The following is a 12471-nucleotide window of genomic DNA, read 5'->3' on the forward strand; positions in this document are numbered from 1 at the left end:
AGTTTCTCTCTATTTCTCTTGTGACATGTGACCTTGGAAAGTACACTTGTTTTCAAATACATAGCCTCTTTAAATAAACACACATACACATTTTTGTGCAATGCAACACTTCCTAGCTTTCCTGTTCTCTAAGTGCTATAGCTTCAGTACTGCAATATAATCACTGCAGACTGCAGTAGGCTCTTTATTACGAGGCATGGCAGTTCAATAGAGAAAAATCAGTAATATCAATTATCTATACTTAGGCATTTATACTGCTATGGTTGGAAATAGAATGCTGAACTAATTTTAGATTGTAAGCTGGAAGCCAGGGACATGTGTTTTTCTTTAAAAAAAACCATATTATACATCTAAATATATATGTATATATGCTCTTCATAAATAAATTTATATTCATTCCATAGCAGTTTATTAAGAATGTATTCTTTCTTTTGGCACTTCTCTTTGTTTTCATGCTCATATTTACATCTTGATCTTTTCATGAAGAATTTAAAATATCTTATGTGAGCATCCTATTTGTCTCTAGGTACAGATCAATTCTTAGCTGTACTGAACTGAGCTGTTGCATCAGTTGCTCTGAGATCATTCTCTGCACCAAACTGGGCTGAAGAAGGGGTTTTTCCCATGCTGCTTCAGGAGCTTCATGCTTGATTCAACATAAGATGTTTCTTCCCTTGCCAGCACAGAATCTACCCATTTAATTCAAGAATCTAGAGAGAGTCTGGGGAGGGCCTGACTACTTTTTGAAGCCCAGATCAGGGGACAGGACCAGTGGCCCCTACTTTTGGCATACTGCCCTCCCCAGTGGTACGGATGGCCCAAATCCTGCTTATTCTTCTCAAAGAAGTTAAAGATTTCTCAAACAAATTAAAGTCATTCTGTTTGAACATGCTTTTAGTCCTTGGTTGTTCTTAGATGTCTTGTTTATGCACTTTTATTTCATGTACATTTTCTTTTTACATTGAATGTTTTGCCTTATTATTATCCACCCAGAGCCTCTTGCTGGGATGAGAGCAGGATATAAATACTGGAAACAAATAGGTAAAATGGCTTGTATGAGGTACTCTGTGGAAGTCATTTGCTTCACCTACGCAGTCTGATCAACCACTATATGATTATGTTAAAATGTTTTTTTCTGGTTGCTTTTATCTTTTATAGACTGCTCTTCAGGATTTATGTTAGATGAGGTTCTCTACATGTGTTACTGCATGGCCATGCATCATCATTTTTTTTAAGCCATCTCCTTGGTCACTGCCAGCAGAATTGGAGAATCCATAAGAGCTTTTTTTCTGACCAGTTAGGCAGATTTATATGATAGGAAATGATCCTTCAGGTAGTCAAGTCTCAGACCATTCTGAGCAATATAAGTAACAAAGACCTCAATACAGTGCTCAGAAATAGCACCTTGGATTAACACCTGGGGATCTGGGTTTTGCATTCAGTGACATTTTGTAAAATGTTTAAAAACATCTGAGTACAGTACTGTACATTCCAGTAACCCCATCAGAGCACCTTGGCCAGGCTGCCCCTGTCATTCTATGGTACCAAATATCAGACTTGTGCCAAGGGAAGGGCTATTTGCAAGAAATGATTATTTTTCCTGAATACAAGGGAGCTGATTGTCAAGGGATGAAGTTGACTATAGAACATGGACTTGCTGGTTTCCCCATTAAATTGATCTGTCAATATGTCAGGCTAATGGAACTTGAAAAGAGAGAAGACTTGGGAGTAGATGACAATAGGGCGGAGCCAGACAGTAAGTCCCATAACCTTCGCATTTGCCAAAGTCTTGGAATTGACCAAACCAAAAATGAAAGTTACTGTGGGGGCAAGGGGGAGAAGGACACAGCTGCTGCATTTATGTCTTTTGCAACATGCTCAAGCTCTGAAAAAACAGATCAAACTAATTTAGTAGAGACCTAAAATCTGAAGAGTGGGTTACAATACGTTTTCACTTATATAAACCTTGTCTTAGAAAAATATGTAAACCGGATTACAGAATCTTAATCCTCAATTCTACCTGTCTAAAAGGTCAGTGGTACCAAAAGCCATTGAGAAATCAGGAGAACAGGTAGAACCATAATTTCACAATGGCTTTCTCATGGCTAAGATTATCCCAAATTTCCAAGAAAAGGATATTTACAACTTGAGATAATGATCTCAAATAATAATTTGATATTATAATCTACAGGTTCTAAAGGCTTCTTTAGAAGTAGTTTCACTACTCTTTCCTTTAAATCATCAGTGACTGAACTATCTGTGCTAGATAGCATTGGAAGAATACATAGGCCACAAGGCAGTCAACCACATGTTAACCTAACATATTGTGGAAACCCAGAAAATGTGGTTGAGTAAACCATAGTTAAGAAACCAGCTCATAGCAACAGAGAAGTACCTTCCTTAGGATCACTGTAATTGATTAATAGGTTTACTTCAAGTTGAACTTGATGGTGATTTCATGGATAAGTCTCTGTAGTTTTCTTGGTGGCAGCAATTCAGAAATGGTTTACCACAGCCTTTTTGTTTTTGTATTTGTTAGTCTAGCTCTGAGTTCTAGTACTTCCTCCCATCCAAGGCCTCCCATCCAAGACATAGCCAGGTTTGACTCTGGTTTGCTACTGAGCCCAGACAAGATGAACCAGCCGCTGCCACTGATTGAGGCAATTATGTTTATAAGAATTGAGAGAGCTAGCAGAACAAGAAAAACATTGGAATGATATCATATTGTGAAGCAGAGAGAGAAAATACAGAAAGCCAAGTTTCCTGAATTTCTGAGTAAATAGATGTTTTCTTTGAAATTCTGAGGCCTTTCTTCATGTGAATATACATAAGCAGTGGTGTCAGCCATATGAAAATGAAATCTACAATCCATAAAATGGCAATAACTCTGCCTTGATCTACGATATCACAACACTGTGTTCAAGCTGTCAAATTCCATTTGTTAAGATGGTAAACAAAAGAAAAAAGAAAGGGGTTACTTTTGAGCCAGGTGCATTTATTGAAACTCTGAGATGAAATGTGGGAGCAATCTGCAAATGCAAAAGATTCTGAATATTTATATATTTAAAGATATGTGCAAGTCAATGGAATATGAGGTATCTGTATGGTACTTGTGCTGGATTTGGACTGTGGGAGATACTTTTAAGGAAACTGACCTAAACAACTAATCCAGAAATCATAACTTAGCACAATGAGCAACCAAGCCTCATAAAGTCTACAATATACAGATATAAGGGACTTAATTCATATTAGAATTTGCAAAGACAAAGCAATATTTTGAAATCTTGAACAACTGAGGTAAAATTCACAGCAGGTTTACACATTCCACTAAGCCATGACATGTTTTGCTTGATTTTGGCATACTTTAGTCTGTTGTCTGAACCCAGAGCTTGTGATTGTAAATCATGGCTTAATATATTGTACCAGCTCAATTAACAATGGTTTATTCATCAAATCATAGTTAACAAATGCTATATAGGAACTTTAAACTATTCTGGCTGTTATTTTATTACTGTAATTATTATTCAATTTTTAATCTGAGGTGTAATGTGGTATAAGCCACTTAAGCAAAATTTGGTTTTGAAGGGTGTCATACAACCTTTGAAAATGAACTAGATGATACCTGAACCCTCTGTTGTTCAAGAGAAACAAATTTGAAAGAACATAAACCTATTTCTCTTTGCTCCGGCTGCTATGCCTGCCGAGATTCTTAGTAGTTAATCACAGCTATGTTAAAATCTTGGATTTCCTCATCACTGTATATTGACCACTCTAATTTCCTTTTCGAGCGATTTTTAGCAAGTCTGCACTCTGGATGCAGAAACAACCTATGGCGATGGCTCTGCCCTTTCTATATATCGTAAGGAGCTACAAGAAAGAGATACATTTTCTGAAGCCAGTTTCATTCTCTCAGCTTGTGAAGTAGAGCCATAGGCATTGCCCATGGAAAACCCGAGGCTTATCCTGCAACATTACTCAGTAAGATCCCGTAAAAGCTTCCTATTAATGTTCACCTCGATGATTGCCTACCCTTGCCTTAAGCTGGGGACAGTTCTCCAAGGGACCAAATTCAGAGGGGTAGCATTCGCTATCCTCTTCTCTGCGGTACTCCTGTGTCTAACCGGGGAGAACATTATTCAGACGTCACCTACCGAGGAATCTACCCACCTTCCTTGCTTCTCCACGAACACAGAAACGAGTAAATCAAGAAAGACCGGAAATGGGCGGGGAGCGGATTGGCCACGCCTCTCGCGAGTGACGCAATCATTTCTTCCCGCCCCTCTTTAGCAGGTTTCGCGCTTGGCGGCTTCGCATCCCTGTCAGTCCCGTCTTCGGCAGTGGAAGAGCAAGATGGCGGCCCGGGTGAGTGAGGCGATGAATGACTGAAGGCGGGGGCAATGACGTGTCAGCGAGATACCTTCTCCCCTCCCTTTTCCTTCTCAAATTATTGAGGACGTATTGTTTTAAGAGCCCTGTTTCCTTCCCCCCTATTTGAGTGGTCTCTCTGTCCGTTTTTAGTTGGACCGGCGGGACCTGAATCCAGAGCCTAATTAAAGGATTGGGGGGGGATAGTGGCAATCGCTGTCCTCCAGATTAATAAAACTCAAGGGATTGATAGGGAGATCGTCGATTACAGGAATGGTCCTCCTATCGTTTAGTGTGGGATTTGCTTAATAACCCTGGACAGTTTCCGTACATGAAAGTAACAACAACCGCAGAATAAAGGCATTTATTACACATTTACGCTCCCTCTGTGAGAACCCTCACGGTGGGTTATAAAGTAGCATCTCTTCACTAGCTTTTAGCAGATTACAATCCCCCTCCCCCATTTCTTAGGTTCAGATTACTGTAGTGAATTTACAACAAGGAGAGCAGAAGGGAGGGTGAACCTCGTTTCCATTTTCCTGAAATAAAGGGTTTTCAAAAAACTTGGCAAAAACTTCCCTTTCTCCCCCATCTGTTACTCTTAATTAAGGCACTGCAGAGAAAGGTGAAGCTTCACTGTCAGTGCTGAAATGTTTTTCCGTGTAACAAATATTCATTGATGGCCTCTGGGTAATTAGCTCTTGTTGTTATGTTACTTCCTCCATTTGGAACAGGAGGATCTGGTGGGTGAAAAGGTGGGAGGGTCAAGCTGTTGATGCAGTTCACACTTTTACTGCAATGTACGTTTGGCTAGTGACAGAGCACTCTGCCTTCAGATTCTACAGTGATGCTGCTAACCAAGTGAAATACTGCTGTTTTATTTTCCAGTGGCTCAACCTGTGCCTGGCACTTTGTTTCCTAGAATTAGGAGTACAACAGAAATGGGTTAGAAGTGCAGTAATTGAGAAAAGGATAATTTATTTATTTAAGGTTTGTCTGTCCTTTCAATAGATCATTTTAAACATCACCAAACCTTATAGACTTTGGCTACAACACTTCTATTTGGAAAAGGACAAGAATGTTGATTACAATCCTAGCAGAATAATTTTCTCACTTTCTGTGTATTATATCATTTTCAGGTAGCTTCAGGAGGAATACTAAAGCAATAAAATAAACATAACATACAGATCTATACAAAAAACAAAATTGTTGTGAATTTAGCTATGGTATGAAAAATTTTGAAATCAGATCTCTAATTTTATGTAAAATAATTCAGACATGCCAGTGTACATCTGAATATTCCATTAGTTAATGGTGAAAAATCTGTTTCTTGAGCCTTGTGAAAATCTGAGGGCTCTTTCACACAAGAACTTTGTACTAGTTCAGAACCAGCTCCAACCTGTGCTGTCACATGTTGGCTGGTTTGGAGAGCGAAACCCCCCTCTCCCTTTCCTTCCACTTTTATTAATATGCTATCCCTTCATCAAAGGCTTTTAAGTGCAGTGAAGAAATGGTGGGAAGGCAACTTGGATGTTTCTTTCTTTTTTGCAATGGTTTCCCCTTAGGACAAAATGTATGGGAGAACATCTAAATTTGTTTTATATTTCATTTTTGCCTGGGGTATGTGTGTGAGGGAATTTTTATGACTTCAGACAGCATGCAGAGGGTCAGCTGGACAGAACATTCTTTGGCATATGCCTTGAGTCAGTTACTGTCAGTTTTCTGAATTTTAGTCCTCACATTGCTACCTGCATTATACTTGTATGCTTTGTGAACCAGTTTTCAACCCTGATCCATTCTCATGAAAACAGCTGCTAGTTAGAGCATTCAGGGAGAGGGAGCTGAGACGGTGGAGGGGCTAGCAGGGCTGAATGGGGAGGAGGCTCTGGTCGTTTTATATGGGGAAGCTGCAGTGGACTGCACATTGAGAATTAACAGTATAGAGCAGTGTTTCTCAACCTTAGCAACTCTAAGGTGTGTGGACTTCAATTCCCAGAATTCCCCAGCCAGCCATGCTTAGAGTTGCCAAGGTTGAGAAACATTGGCATAGAAGATATGCAGAAATGTTTATCAGTCTCAAAATGGTGATGATCATGCCAATGATAGCCATAGAAACGTGTCCATCATTCAATAAAGAACTCATAAAATAGTCTGGGAGTTTTCACATTTCAAGAAGTTTCTATCCAACAAGATAGGATAAAGCATCAAAAAAGGGTGACTGCAGGGGATTTGGGTGCTGTTTAAACTATGCAGAAGTTTGAAAAGATACATATGATAGCAATGCTGTATTTGTTTCAGTCTAAAGAAACTGGACTCACAATGCCAAAAAAATTGTTCTGGCAATTTGCCATATAAATCAGCATATAGTCATCCTGGAAAGGAAATCCAAAGGACACACAGGCTCCCCAAAAGATAAGCGGGTTCTGCTTGATCATTCCTAACTGAGATGCTATCTTTTAAATGCATCTGTTTAAATGGACATTGAACATGAACTTGAAATACATACCAATGAGCAATTATGAGTGATAGGTATCTTGTTGTTTTCTTTGCGAGGCTTAAGATTTGTATGAAGGGAAAAATACTTTTTTTCAAATATGGATGGATGTATTCCAAGAGTAAATGGAGTATGTATGTATTGAAACTTCTGCAATTTTAGTCTCAACCAACCTAGCAAATAAGTAGTGGAGATTGTTGACCTTCTGTTTCACCCAAATTAGTTCTTCTCGCTTTCCTTGTGCCCACGTTGTTTACATCTTTTCCCAGCCTGGGTATTAATCTCAAGTATTTCTTTAGGCTCTGATATGGGGTAGATCTACATGCATAGTCTCCATTGCTCAGGCTTTCATGAATCAAACGTACATCATATGGACCAGCTCTTTCAGGCTAGAACTAAGAAGAGTATTCAGAGGCATCACGACTGAGCAGGCTTTCCTAACCTAGTGCCTTCCAGTTCTTTGGGACCATAATTCCAATCATCCTTACCCACTGGTATGTAGGCTGAGAGTGATGAGATCTGTAATCAAAACAGAGTGGCATCAGGTTTGGAAAAGAGCAGATTTCTGACTTGGAATTTTTCCTGGACTTGCTAATCATGGCCTAGGGAGGCTTTGCCCAGCTTTGATGGGCAAGTTGCAGCCATTTTTTGAAGCAGGAGGTCTTGGAGACCTTGTGACTTCAAGGTTGGGTTACTGCAATGTACTTATTTAGGGCTGCCTTTGAAGAGTACCCGGAAAGTACAATTAGTGCAGAATGCAGTAGCCCATTTTTTAGCAGGTGAGAGCTGCTTCTGCAGTATAGCAACAGTTTTGGGGGTCCTACTTTGGTGGGTGGGGTGAGGGTTTGGAGGCAAATGTTCTTGTTGCTGCCCCTTTCTTATGGTCAGGTTTAGATGCAAAAATGAACTTTATTCAGGATTATCCTTCTTATCTACTGTAGAATTTTTAAACTTTTGGAATAATTATTTTCACGTCATTATTTTATTGTGCCTCCATTTGCATCCTGTATCATCATGATAAACATCACCAGATGACAATAAATGTGATGTGTTGTTTAGAAAGATATACAATATGGTCATTTCAATATAATACCACAGATTAAAGGCAGTAAGAATGTAACTCTAGAATCAACAATATAAGAAATTCTGCCTTAAGCATGAAAGCCAGCTGGGTGACTTTGGGCCAGTCACTCTCTCTCAGCCCAACTCACCTCACAGGGTTGTTGTAGTGGGGAAAATAGGAGGAGGAAAGGAGTATTAGGCATGTTTGCCACCTTGAGTTATTTATAAAAATAAAAGTAAATCAAAAAAAAATTCACAGTGATAAGCAGTGAATTAGACTGTTGGATCAAGGAGATCCAAAGCAATTTTTCTATTTAATGAAGTTCACTGTATGATTTCTAGCCCAGTTTTACTTAGGCCTACCTTGCAGGGTTGTTGTATGGACAAAATAAGGGAAAACTAATAGAAACAGCCTTTTCTGTTTTCAGGGAATCGTGAAATATAAATTTGAGAAATAATACTGAAAGCATTGGGGAAAATTTTTAAAAAAGGCTCTTGCTTGGCACCAAAATGATATTGATGTAGGTGCTGGCATACCTTCTTGAGGAGATGATTCTGCAAGAGAATAGCCACATGTTGTACCTCAGATGATTGAGAAATCTGGGAAAGAGCCTGTCATGAAGATCTCAGTGTGTGGATAACTGGCCAGTCCTTCAAGTACCTGTTTCTAAGCCATTAGAGAATTTTGAAATCAATGGACTATTAAATTATTCTTTGAAGGCAGCTGTTTTGGCCTCTCTTTGAGGTCAACCTCAGCATGTACTTACTCTGCTATTTATCTTGAGTTATCCAAGCAGCATGTTTGCATTCCTTCTTTTCTTCTGCAATATCATATGCAGAAATATTGTCATCTGTAAGATTGTAGGATTCCCTCTTAATGTACCTGCTGTTTTCCTTGTTCCCCTTTCTTCTGTTGTTTCTACTTCTTGCCTGTCAAAATACAGTAAAGACTTTCTTCTGTTTCTTAATGCATTCTGATTTTACTGACTATGAAATAAAATGACTTTTCTGAGTAGCTATTGATGCAGATATATTTATCAGAGAGGTACCTGTTGACATCATAACATAGGTTGTCCTGCTGCCCAACCTGACTTCATACTTCCTACTTCCATCAGGCCTATAGTACTGGTTGAAATCCATAACTTTCCAGGAGCTAAATGGATGTTTTGTGGGAAGTTGTAGCTTGTTTCTTCATAAGGAGGGTTTATAGGAATCACACTGCATTTTTATTTCAGGGTGGTCTATGCTTGTGGACTTTTGCTTCTGCATTTTGGATCTCTCAAAGTTGCAGAGCTCCAAGATAATGGTTTTGTCTATAATATTCTTGTTCTTTACCTAGAATTAACGCATCTATGCTCAGTGTCCTGAGTGGGGAAAGAGAATGCAGCAGCAGATTGTGCATAGCTATTGCATAAATAACTATATGGCTTCTGTATCATATGACAGAAATTAATATAACGTTAGGATATTTGGAAGGAAGGATCTGCATCTCAAATTGACATAGAATGCATCTAATATGATTAAGTTGTTTTAAAAGTATTGAGTTGAAGGACCTTTTATGCTGTTAAGAAACGTATATATTTTGTAGTGGGTTCTTGAGGTTTTTTCACATTGAACACTTGGCAGGCTTGTGCAATTTCATTGTTGTCCTACATATATGAAAGTGTATCATTGAGAATGCATGCTTATCCCAGTGGCTGATTAATATAGAAAGAGAGGCAGGTAAGCAGTCTCTCTGGGAAGCCATCTTTGATCTTTATATGAACCTCTGAAAAAACTCAGTGTTCCCTAGATTAGAAAACAGATTTAAAAATACGGCAGTATTGAACAGTGAAGCATTTATGAGTTGTTTTTATTCTAGCTTTGGGCTTGGAAATCACTACGTCATATGTTCTAGCAGATTCTCTTGTGGGTTCATTATGAAATAGTAATATTTAATCACATGCCTCCAGAATTCTTTGTACTATATCCATATGGCAGTAAACTATATATTTTTAAATTCGGTACACTGCCTGGAGAAACACTGCATACAAGGTGGTATATAAATTTTAAATAAGCTGGTTTTTTGACAGTGCTTTAACTCTTTGTTTGTCAGGTACAATATGGCCATTAGCATCTCCATTTTAAACAGTCTCTTTAAAGTTCTCTCCCTTGCTGGAGAAGTAGGCAAATTTTTTTGGCTTGCAAGATTTACTTTGGTTTACATGAAACCCTGAATCTGCCAATTGGAACCAAGTACAAAAGAGTTAAAGAGTTAAAGGAACCAGGTACCTAGAATTAAAGAATGAGATGTCTCTGAGTGCATGTTCATCCCAATTGGTCTTGCTAGGGTTGAGTCTGAGCCTATTCTTCCCCATCCTGACCTCCATAGTCTCCAGACACTTCATAAAGAACAATTATGGTAGATTTCCCCCATCCAGGGTCTTACAATCTGAAATACAAAAACTTCAGAAGAAATGAAGAAATTGATATAAGAGAAAGCAGGGAAGAATGTATGATTATTTTGATTGCAGATTTTGTTTCTTATTTACAAGGTGTAAGAAATAATCCAAAGGTGGGTTTCTAAAGAAACACAAGTTTTGAGGAGGGATTTAAAGGAAATAAGGGATGTGGTATCATGAGGACATTCAGAAAAGCAGTCCCAGGAGCAGCAAGGGCAAGTCAGAGTTGTTCTGCATCAGCAGGTGAATAGTGGAGCTGGTCATGCATCAGGGGAGGGGGTGGAAGATATCAGGACATCAGTATGTACCAGTGTGAAGATCCAAAGCTCTGGAGAGTTTGAAGGTGAGGACCAATAGCATGTATAGGATTTGGAGGAAGAGAAGAAGTCAGTGAAAAGAGTTACAGTAAAAAAGTCCCAATGTCAGTGAGATATGTAAGGTGGATAGTATTTCCAAAAGAAGGCTAGGTGCACAAGAATGGACAAAGATGAAATAATGGGATTAATAATTACTTTTTCTTCATGATTGTTTTCTGTTCATCTCCAAGGTCAGTATTTGCCGTTTGTGTGATATAGGTAGACTTCACAGATTGCAGAGACTGTTATACTGATTCTCTCCCAGTTTGCATAATTTGCATGTAATGATGTAAATTGTGTGATGGCATACTTTCATATTTAACGGTCATTTGTGAATTACATATATTCCCCCCTCTCAGTCCATGTAAATGAGGCATCACTGCAACAAAATTTTTGTTTTCTCTTCCAGCTGTTTCCTGTGGGGAATTTTTTAATGTTTTCAAAATAATTTATTTAGCCAATCGTTCTGCAAGTTGGATGGCTAGTAACAGGAAGCATGAACACCAGGCCATGTACTCTTGTGGCCCCGGTGTGAATTTTCTTCCTCACATTCCAATTGGACTTGAAGGGGTGGGGAAGGCGAGCTTTCCTATTCAGAAAACGATTACCATGGTGAGTGTGGTCAGTAACAAAACACCCATTTACAAGAAGGCATACTAGGAAGGCAATCCTGGCTCCCCAAGATCTTCTCTGCCATCTTTCAGTTTCCTTTGCATTTTTTTCTGGTGTAGTAGGCCCACTACCAAAAAAAACATTGGGCTGAAACTGCCCATCATATTTATTATGTCTGAATGCCTATGGGGTCCACAGGCATTCCTGCAGATCAAGATGATACTAGAGACTGGCATTTTGCTTTGCAGTATTCACTTTCCAATTTTAAACCAAAATAATCTTTAAAAAATTCAGCTGAAGTAAGAAGTCCATTGCTTACCTTTCTGTGGTATACAATATTTGTATGTGATTTATAGTAAACACAATAAGCACCATTTACGATTCCCTTGGAGATGAGGTAGACAGGTATATAAAAGGTGAGGCCTTGTAACCCACTTGTATGCTGCCAAAATAACTCTTCTAAGGACAGGGATTCCAAAGATTTCAAAAGTCTTCCTCTCTAAAAAATATCCCCCCACAATGCTTATTACGTACTGTATTTTCTTTTTAAATTGTAAGCTCTTTTGATTATTCTTTTAACAGGAAAGACTGTACATACACATCCATTATGCTACTCCATTTTAGACTAAGTAACAGTATGCAAAGTGCAAAGAAAGTGACTAGTATAATAAGTACATTAAGACGGTTTGATCATTTAGAGAGAATGAATGCAGATCAAATTGCAAAGCAAATGCATGGTGGAAGAATGAATGAGTTGGGAGAGGGAGGACCAAGAAAAGCATGGTTGGATGGTACTGATTAGATCCTCAAAAAAGAGAGGCAAGAAATTTAAAGAGCAAAACACAATTACAGTATAAGTAGTGTATGGATGTGATAGAACCAAGGGTGGTTTGCTATGTGAGAAAGGAATGGAGTAGGGTAAATGATGTTAGCGTAAACCACATTTAGTTTTTTTTTCTTATCTCATTTCTTTGATTTATTTTGCTTACTATTTCTTACCCAAGTAGATCATTTGGAAACAAATACTATACTAAGGTTAGTAGTTACTAGTCTGGAAGAAGCCCAGACTTCTGCATTATGTTGGGAAGAAGGAAAGAGAGTATGTGTTTCTTGGATCCTTCAAAAACCACAGCAAATGTGA

The 12471-nt window shown here is 38.6% G+C and overlaps 1 protein-coding gene across 5 annotated transcripts in view; it reads left to right on the forward strand.

The window, feature by feature from the left end:
• Positions 1–4261: 4261 nt before the first annotated feature.
• The window catches only part of NSF (N-ethylmaleimide sensitive factor, vesicle fusing ATPase), a 76726-nt gene continuing 68516 nt past the window's right edge, over positions 4262–12471 (forward strand). For all 5 annotated transcript variants that reach the window (XR_003085959.2, XM_007421750.3, XM_007421749.4 and 2 more), the window contains exon 1: positions 4262–4362. Coding sequence is in view for 4 of the 5 variants with exons in the window: in XM_007421750.3 (XP_007421812.1) it covers positions 4351–4362 (12 nt within the window). In the remaining variant the exon portion in view is untranslated. The remainder of the gene's footprint in view (positions 4363–12471) is intronic.

Source organism: Python bivittatus, unplaced genomic scaffold (assembly GCF_059951505.1).
Source record: "Python bivittatus isolate LINGU-HERP-01145 unplaced genomic scaffold, Pbiv_v1 ctg000410_np1212, whole genome shotgun sequence".
NCBI lineage: Eukaryota > Metazoa > Chordata > Lepidosauria > Squamata > Pythonidae > Python > Python bivittatus.